The 10,294-nt window shown below is 33.6% G+C and overlaps 1 protein-coding gene across 7 annotated transcripts in view; it reads right to left on the bottom strand.

Moving 5' to 3' along the window:
- Positions 1-626: 626 nt before the first annotated feature.
- The window catches only part of LOC148597034 (uncharacterized), a 29,085-nt gene continuing 19,417 nt past the window's right edge, over positions 627-10,294 (bottom strand). For all 7 annotated transcript variants that reach the window (XM_088562970.1, XM_088562972.1, XM_088562971.1 and 4 more), the window contains 7 exons: positions 8,720-9,241; positions 7,604-7,710; positions 6,209-7,411; positions 5,826-5,856; positions 3,048-3,319; positions 2,045-2,066; positions 627-1,799 (listed from right to left, as the gene is read on the bottom strand). In XM_088562970.1, the coding sequence (XP_088419096.1) occupies positions 1,519-1,799; positions 2,045-2,066; positions 3,048-3,319; positions 5,826-5,856; positions 6,209-7,411; positions 7,604-7,710; positions 8,720-9,241 (2,438 nt within the window). In that variant the 3' untranslated portion in view covers positions 627-1,518. The remainder of the gene's footprint in view (positions 1,800-2,044; positions 2,067-3,047; positions 3,320-5,825; positions 5,857-6,208; positions 7,412-7,603; positions 7,711-8,719; positions 9,242-10,294) is intronic.

Raw genomic sequence — 10,294 nt, 5'->3', positions numbered from 1 at the left:
AATGTTTCCACCGGATTCAGAGAATAAACAGAAGGTGTTTCATGCTTTTTTGTAACAATGACAGAAAAACGTTCTGACATACATCAACTATGAAATAAATGCAAAACATATCAAGGATAAAAAAAATAAATAAGAAAGTGCGTTCATGTTTTCGATATTTTGTCTTCTTCGTACCGTATCTAAATGTGATGATTTGATATTTACTCTTGTAAGCATGTATACAACTTCTTTTTTTCATAAGTGAAGGATATGATAGAAGAAAATCACCTTGATCCTTATGTTGGGAAGATTTTTGTGATATTTTACGGAGTCTATTGAAAAGATGCTTCTGTTCAGCACTTTAATAAATTTATCAATTTATATTTAACTTTCATAAAATTAAGAAATATTTTATATATATGGAGGCAAACTGATGAGGGCGTCACACTGTGGAACTGGAGTAGAAATTCATGATACAATGTAGTGGAATATTTTTGTTTCCATTTTTATTCCGAAGGACGAAATTTATCAATTCTTTCACAAAACGTAAACTTCTTAGATCAAACCAAACACATTTAAAATCTCCCTAAGATATCAAGCAGATAAAGAAATATACACTTGTATTATAAAAATGACACATGATTCCATTGCAAGTAAGTTTATACATTTATTTAAAACTCCATATGTATATCATGCAGCTGGTACTGCAATGTTCTCGACTTGATACAGGCACTTCAAACGAAATGGTGGGTTAAATCTAGGTCTTACAGCGTGTTAAACCTCCCTCTTCCATTGCGGCATGACTATACCAGTGATGATTAAAAAGCGTCGGCATGCTATTTTCATAATCGGTCACATCAGCACAATGAACATTTTATAAAAAAAGAAACAAACAAACAAACAGAAAAAAAAACAGACAAAAAAAAAAAACAAAAACAAAAACAAAAACAAATAAAACAAAACAAAAATTACTCATTGTTTAAGAATAAATTAAGTATTTTACAACCAACAACTGATATCTGAAATAGAATTTGGATATATATCTTTTAAGACATATTTCCTCATACCCCTGATGCAGGAGTCTGTTACGCAGATATTTATGGCGTTCAAGAAAATCAGAGTAGTTAGTACTTGCTCTAACGTAACAAATCAATTGTGAAATATAAACACCATATACAGCAGATGGAGGGATATTGCTGCATAGGTAAGGAAAATTTATGACATTATTAAAATTTAAAAAAAAACCAAACATACAAAAAAAAATATATATATATATATAAACAGAAAACAAAAAAACTAAAAAAACAAAAACAAAAACAACAAAAAATAAACAGAAAGCAAAAAATAGAATAAAATAAAGTAACTAAAGTCATACATACAAAGAAACAAAAGCAAATGAACAACTCGCTTGAACCAATTAATTCAACCAATTAAAAAATGTTATACAATTTTAAGATATTACTTATATAAGAACATATACTAAACTTGTAACAACATTGACACATTAATAGACTATCGGGCAATGGTAAATTTAGCTTCCTATTCGTTGTCTATGAATGTTGTGATATTCAGTCCTACATTACATAGAGCCTGTGCTAAGTCTTTCATTTGATCTTTCCTTGGATGTTCTGATTTCCACCTTTTTAACACTTCTCTGTTGATTTCGACGATCTTTTCCCTATTGTCTTTCATTCCAAGCCACAAGGAAGCATTATGACCAAGTTCTATAGACAGAAACAGACTCTCGGTTATCACCTCATTACAGATGGCATCTAGTATCTTATCCGTAGGGTCTGTAGACAATATTTTGTCAACACAAGCTGAAAAATAGTTGTATTGTGCCGCTGTTAGATATATGTTGAAAATCATTTCAAGGCTTTAACATTGAAAGTTAGCTTTGTTTCGTTAATCTTATTTTGAATGAAATGCAAAGATAAAATATTATCATAAATTGCATCTAAAGTCACCTTTTGCCCTTATAAAAGGGTCGTTTTAAATCAATCAACATTAGGGATCCATCTCATCAGGACATATTTAATTGAATTGAAAGGCGAAGTGTGCTTACCCAACGGTTTGTTTCTAATCATCTGAAAAAAAAAAAAGATTTGATTAATATATATTCCCAACGATGTTAGAACTGTCAAATTTGCGAAGTAAATTTTTGTCGTTCCCTCCGCGGGACTAGAACTCGTACCGCTGTGACATCTATGACAACACCGCCTGCACTAAGTCCAGCGCCCTAGACCACTCGGCCAGCTAGGCTATATAAAATATAGCTTTCGCTGGCCGAGTCATTCATCCTCGTAGAATTAATCTAGGGCTGTAACTTAGTACACGATGTATGGTAGTACGGGACAGTTTATTTTAGATGTTATTATGTAGGATAGAGGATCACATTAATGATGCATGTCACAACAAATCAATATTATACAAACGTCTCAGAATGTGACGACTCTATTCGCTACACTGCTCCATTGGATCAAATTGATACAGGGACGATAACGTAAACTTATAGAAGGGTCTGAAAAATTCCCAACGATGTTAGAACTGTCAAATTTGCTAAGCTAATGTTTGGTCGTTCCCTCCGCGGGACTCGAACTCGTACTGTGACATCTATGGCAACACCACCTGCATTAAATCCAGCGCCCTAGACCACTCGGCCAGCTAGGCTATAAAATATAGCTTTCGCTGGCCGGATCATTCCTTCTCGTAGGATTAATCTAGGGCTGTAACTTAGCACACGATGTATGGTAGCACGGGACAGTTCATCTAGGTATTATTAAATATTATATTATTGAGAACGATTGATAATAATAATAATAATTGATATAAAAAGACAACTGGGACACACACAAAATATGCAGTGGATTAAAGTATTAAGGCGTGATGACAATATGTCAAATTAGGAACAAAGTTGTGTATTCATCGATAGTCTGACACGACGAGCTAACACGGACATGTTACAAGCGAAGGAGTATGTCAAAAGCCTAAGAATGCTTTTTACAATAATGATTGTGAACATCATCAATATAAGGACGGTTTCAAACAATGAAAAAAAATCATCTTACTTTACAAGCTTTATGTATATCTAGCTCCATGTCCTTTATAGCCTTAACAAGATCACTGACAGTCCCATTTGTTTTTAATCTCCATTTTCTCAAGCACAGGAACGCAACGTTTAGGAGATTGGTGCCATAGTCATCACGAAAAGCATTAATTTCAGTATCCTTTAATCCAATTCTTATTGCTAATGCATAAAAATCCATCCAGGTGAATTGCAGAGCGAGCTTTGCAAGTTGCAGTTCTGACGGTGCTCCAAAAAGATCTGTTCCAATCAGGCCTATTACCAAAAATAAAAAAAGACGAAAAGGGTTATGAAGCATTAAAATGGCCAAAAAGAAACTCAATTGTTTTCTGCCTTGAATATGCGCGCATTTTTACATCTGATAGACATCTTTCTTTTTTTTTTTAAATTGGTTTTAAAATTATAAATCCGCTATATTGCAACGGCATTTCGTATATGGGTATTTTGATTCATTAATTAAAAACGGAAAAGAATGACATTATTTAATATTCTTTCAATGTAAAAATTCGATAATTCCCATGATACCCTTTCACCAAAAACTTATTTTGATATGTTTTACACATACCACATGTGTAAGCAATTGTTGGTAGAAAAAATATGGAGATAGCTATGAAATCAAAAAATAATGTAAATTTACGGATTTTCGAAGAATTACACCAATGCCAACAAGAAAACCCCAATTATTACGTCATAATAACGTCATGGCATTAGGACACCAAATGTTTGATAAGCAAAATTCTAGATGAAAAGTAATTTTTTTTATATATTTTTCAAACATTTGGGACTGTTTTAGTCTTACCACTTTGAGGCATTAACTACCATTGTTCAACAGACTTGTTGCCATCATTTGGATATTGGTTTCCACAGACTCTTTAAACCAGTTTGTGTGAAAAGTCAAGATGAAGAAAAACGATCATTTCTTCCACTACCGTTTGTCAACAAAGGTATAAATGTAATTAATTTGGCCAACATCCTCCATCACAAAGACGTTACCAACAAAATTCCCCCATATTTCAAAGACAAATCCATACCAATTATTTTTTATATTCCTATACTTCACCCATTGCATCCAAAATTTTCAATTACAAAAGGCTATTGCAGAACCTCGATATTGAGGACTTCAAGGCTAAACCACCTGACTGTTCTTGCAAAAGCTCTCCATTCAAATATGGTCCTTCTGGTCTCGTCGTTACGGGAGATTTAACCATTATCGAAAACGAATCTCTACGTAATATCCTTTCTTAAGGTCCCAAGTACCGTGAACCACGCTCCATAAATTGGAATTATAACTTTAAAGTCCTTATGGATGCCGTCGAGGACTATGCAAGAAAATGGATAAAACGAGAACAAGAAGACATTGATTCACTGTCAGAGTGGTTAAAGGCCGTGAGGTCTTTAATTTTGAAACGAATTGTGGAAAACCATAAATCTGTGCTATCCTCTTTTGGTCTCTCTACCAAGGACGATGATTGTGATTTACCGTCTATGTACTGGATTCCTAAACTTTACATGAATCAATACAAACAACGTTTCATAGCTGGATCTGCAAAATGTACCACCAAACCTCTTTCAAACTTTTAACTTCTATACTCACAACTGTCAAAGAGGGTCTGCAGTCCTACCACAACACTTGTTACTCCCGTAGTGGTATTAATTCAATGTGGATCCTGAAAAATTCGAAAGATCTTTTGGAGACAATCAGTTCAAGACTATTATCTGAATATAATAGCATTAAAACCTATGATTTTTCAACGCTGTATACTTCTATTCCCCATACTCAATTAAAATCCCGACTTAAAAACATTATACATCGTTGTTTTTTTCCAAAAAAAGGTGATACACCTAGATACAAATATATAGTTCTTGGTAGAGATTCCTCATACTTTGTAAGAAATAATTCCAAATCATCTTCCAAATATATGGAAGATGTTTACAAAATGCTGGAATTTTTAATTGACAACATATTTGTCCAGTGTGGTGGACGTGTTTTTCAACAAACGGTCGGCATTCCAATGGGAACAAATTGTGTTCCTTTACTTGCTGACCTATTTCTTCACACTTATGAGGCTGACTTTATAGCTGATTTGATCAGAAAGAAAGAATATCGTTTGGCTAGATCATTCAATCTCAGTTTCCGCTATATAGATGACGTAATATCTTTAAACGATCCTAATTTCGGGGATTTGATACATCGCATCTACCCAAAATAACTCGAGATAAAGGATACTACAGATACTGTGAAGTCAGCCTCATATCTTGACCTACACTTAGAAATCGATGGTAAAGGAAAACTATTGACCAAACTTTACGACAAACGTTATGACTTTTCATTCAAAATTGTCAACTTTCTTTTCATCTGTGGCAACATCCCTTCGGCTCCTGCGTATGGAGTGTTCATATCACAACTCATACGCTATGCCAGAGCTTGCCGAAACTACGTAGACTTTTTGTATCGCGCTAAAAGTCTAACAAATAGGCTTCTGGAACAGGGTTATGTTGCTACAAGATTGAAGTCATCACTACAGAAGTTTTATGGTCGTCATCATGAACTCGTGGATCGTTATGATATATCCATCAGCACCATGAAAACTGATTTATTCAACGGGTCATAGTTTGCCTTTCCTCGTTTGTCTAACCCGGACTTCACTTTTTATGAGCAACTCGGCGGGCGTTTCTAGAAAAATAACAAAAAATGAAAAAGGAGAAAAAAAATCATAATGAATTCGTTTATGGAATGTTTATAAAATTGATTTTCTGTTACCTTCACAGTCTGGCATGCATGACTCGATTCTCTGGAAAAGAAAAGATGGGGCAATTTGTCATAATTCGACAATTACATGTACAACCCGACTCTTAAGATCATTTTAAATTTACAACTTTACTTAAGACTCGATTTAATTTGAGTAAATTTTAGAAAGCGGTCATATATCAAATGTTTCACATTCCTTTTGTATTTCCTGATATCTATATAGGTAATATACCTATGCTTAAAATCTATACATGTTTCACGGTGATATGTATTCAATTTTGTCAGTTATCAAAAGATCATCAAATAAACGACATGTCAATATTAAAACGATTGGATTATGAAATAAACTAACATTGCACTGATTGTTTTTTAAGTTCATTATTAAAAAAAATTACCCGGTTTATTCTCCATTTTGCCTTGATTTCTTTGGTAATGTTGTGATCATGACTACATTTCCATTCATTTTTGTCTTGATTGTAGCATGGAGATATCATATTGAAACATGGATACTCAATGTGGAACGGGAGATCAGGACTTCTGGTAGCTTCTGACGATATAACTCTATATATTTCTAGAATACTTGTCAGTATGTCCTTCAAACATTCAGCAATGCCCGAGGCAGTATCTTGTACAATGTGAAATCTAGATAAATGGTGAACCAGGAAAATGTCAACTCTTTCAGATCGAAGTATGACTGCCATGTCTAAATGTCTCTTAACACTGACAACTACCATTCCGGAGAACAACATAACCGTACCGTTATAATTCTTGATCTCAAACATGTTGACACAGGAGGCTATGAGTCTGTATCCTATGGCTGGTGGCAAAACTTTGCTATGGAATTTGAAGGACAAACCAAGAATGTTTGAACAATGGGATTCTTGTAGATACTGTGTATCATCAGCTGTCTTTACAAGGCTTGGAACGTAGTAGAAATCAGACCTCATATATTCACCAGACCTGTCATACTTTCTGGGGGTTGCTAGAATATCGAGATGTTTCATCAATGGTAATAGGTATTCCTTGTAACGAAGGAATTGTTTGTTACCTTTCCAAATGGTGCGTATATCCTCAAGATGCAAAAGACCATTCCGACTCATCGACTCGATGGTTTGTAGGCGATGACCTTTACAAAACCTTTTGTCTGTAACTAAAGACCGTAATGCATCAACAAGAAACTTTGGTGAAATAACAATATGTTCCTTGAGACCTGGAAGAGGAAAGTAGATTATTTCCCCTTGTGAGTGATGCATCTTAAGAAATAATTTGAGATCATTTTCCGACAGGACCTGTACAGGATTTTCAAGGTTGATACTTCTCAATGTTTGCATTGATATGATATTGTCTCCCCCTTCTACTGTTCTATTTATCATCAGTTTAAGGTGTATCCACGCTTTGGGTAGCTTCTCTCCCCACGATGGCTGAGAACAAAGTAATTCAACCAAAACTTCCTTTAATCTGTCGTAACCAGGATCTTCAGAATCAAGTGCATTGAGGAATATCCGATTTTCAAGGACTAAATGCTTCATGGCAGCTGTGTCTTTAAACATGTCTTCTATTTCAGCAAGTATGGTATTTAGTTTAAGATCTACCTCGTGCTGAAAGATAAATCTTATTTTCATAATGTACATTTTAAACTATTTCAAGAACAACAAAGAGCCAATTATTTGATGTTAAAAATTTGATTTATTTCAAGAAAATTCAGTTATAACAGTTTTTAGATATCGTAGGTACTTGCCAACGTGAGCCAATTTAAAATGAGTAAGTTGAATTATAATTAATTTAGTCACCTTTGGCACTTTGTCTCTGTGTGTACAGACTACCAGTATCTTCGGGAACAAATCTGACCCTCCCTTTGAATAAGACTCTATTGAACTAACCCAGAATAATGTAAACTCTGAAAAATACAACGTTTTATAGTTATACACTACAGCAATTTTAATTCATCACATTCATAATAAAACTCTGATAATATGCTAACTATTTCACGCAGTGACTGATCAGAACACTGAAAGGTCTAATTTTAAATAGATTTACAAATGAACAAAAACTAGGTTTTTAGAGTTTCACTCAAACTACCTTCATAGTAAAAAATATATCAATGAAAATGATTTTGATTATCCTATTTTTTAATTTTTGTTTTTGTTTTTTGATATTTCACAACAGATCCGTTTTTCTCGTTTTTTTTTAATGAATGCAATTATTTCCTCACATAAAATCTTTTGAATAAAAGGTATTGATATCACAGACCTCTTTATTATTTGTTTCACAATTATAAAACTTTGATACAAATGTATAATAGTACTTTGAGGGTCTTGATGAAAAATGGTGTTGCAATCCGAGTTTTTTTCCCGGAAATATTATCTATGTCTTACAGACAAAATCCGATTGTCTTTTTTAGATGACCTGACAAGATTTATTAGAGAAGGAAACGATTTCCAACAGACTGCCTATTATTTGATTCTTATTGTCACAAATAGTGATATTCGGCCCAAAATTGCAACCCTGGGTAACTACTAAGTAATTTGTGAAGTATTACAATACATCAACATGATTTTAATGTGTATTTGTATTATAATTATTTGCATCATTTGTATTCAATTTTTAATTACCATTTATTGCAGTAAAGATTATAATTGAAAAAAAAAATTTCGATAACAACATGTAATGAACTTTAATGATAAGAATGTTCCCTTTTTCAATACTCTGGAATTAAAAAGAATGCTTACGTTTTGTACGTCTTGGTTTGGTTGCATATAAAACAATGAATCCTACATCTTTAGTGTGAGTCCACCTTCGGGTATAACCAATGGCATTATAATCATCTTGTTTGTGTTTGTTTTTTTTTTTTTTTAAAAGTCACCACAATGAAAATAATATGTTGCAATTTTCACGGATGTACTTACTTCGTGATGTGGGTTTCCCGTACATTCCGGGAATAAAAAGCTCTGTCTCTAATTCTTCGTCGAATCCTTTACTACCGTCCAATACTAGGATATAAATTCCTCTATATGTTAGGAATGATTGGTGGGTTGAATAGAATGCTGTCTGCCCACCGAAGTCCATCATATTGACCGGAGCTAGCGAGCTGTTGATAAGACCTTTCTTCCCTTTTCTAATTGCTTCCTTTTGAATCTCTTCTGCTGTTCGTATAAAAGCTTTTTCCAAACCTAACTTTTGTTTTATCCTGTGTAATGTTGAGCCCGGATTAAAATGATGACTTCTTAAAGTTCTTCTTCCATGAACCATTGGATTTTCTAATTTCTCTAAAGAATTCCCCCTTTCAAATTCCTCATCGCTTCTCTCGTCGAAATTGTTTTCATCAATACTTTCATTATCAATTATTTCTTCAATATTTTCAAGCGTCGAAACTTCTACTGTTGGTTTGTTTAAAAGGTCTCTAAAGGCTATTTTCTCTAAATCAAGACCTGCAAAAATCTATTCATATTTAAATGAACAGTGCTGGTAGACAAAAGGACGCTTGCTTATGTAAATTATATATTATCGTATTTGTTTTGTCACTTGTTATATACAATACCTGATTCGATCTGTCCAACAAAAATTGCGAGTATCGATCAGTTTCCGATCATTCATCGATGCTTCGAACCGATCCATTAAACCTGTTATCGCATAACGTGACCACAGAACGGTCAATGTATTTTACGGTTTTCGTTGTTTTCTACGTCAATTTTACAAATATTTACATAATGCAAACGATTTTAACATCAATTTTCACTTTTATTTTACATTTCTTTTATTTTAAACTGATCTGCCGTAATTGTACATAACAAAACTGCGATCAGATCGGTCACCGGTCATCGAGCATTCAAATCTTTGCGCAGATTGGTTCTTGGACTGTATCGATAACTCATTATATTTCAATTATTGCAGTCCATGTCTTCTTGATAACTCAATGTTTAACTCAATGTTATTACCAAATTCATGACAGGTAAACATTGCTTCAACATTTGAAATATATTAATAAGATTTACATGAACAATAATGCCAATTCAAATTTTCCAAATATGTGATAAATCTTATTATATAAATAACATATAGCTACCTTTTATGTAGGGACCAAGGTTATCAAAAGAATGTAATCCAGGGACAAAGACCAGACATGGAAAAGAGACATACACAACAAAGAACATAAAATAACTAAAATCATACATACAAAGTAACAAAAGTAAATGAGCAACTCGAACTCAACTAAAAACTGGGAGCATGGACCAGGTGCACCGGTAAGGTAAGCGTCATCTGCTTTTCTAGAAACACCCGCCGAGTTTCTCATAAAAAGTCAAGTCCGGGGTAGACAAACGAGGAAAGGAAAACTATGACCCGTTGAATAAATCAATTTTCATAGAGCAGTTTGTTACATGCGAGGCGTGTAATTTCAAGGGGTAACAAACTCTCTAAGCTATATACTATTTATTTTTATACTGAACGTTATATTGTCATTCTTTTTGAAAGTAAGTCTTAAC

Source organism: Perna viridis, chromosome 15 (assembly GCF_037379345.1).
Source record: "Perna viridis isolate PV_CMFRI_1.1 ecotype Kerala chromosome 15, ASM3737934v1, whole genome shotgun sequence".
NCBI classification, from domain to species: Eukaryota; Metazoa; Mollusca; class Bivalvia; order Mytilida; family Mytilidae; genus Perna; species Perna viridis.
This window is presented reverse-complemented; position numbering and strand designations above follow the sequence as displayed.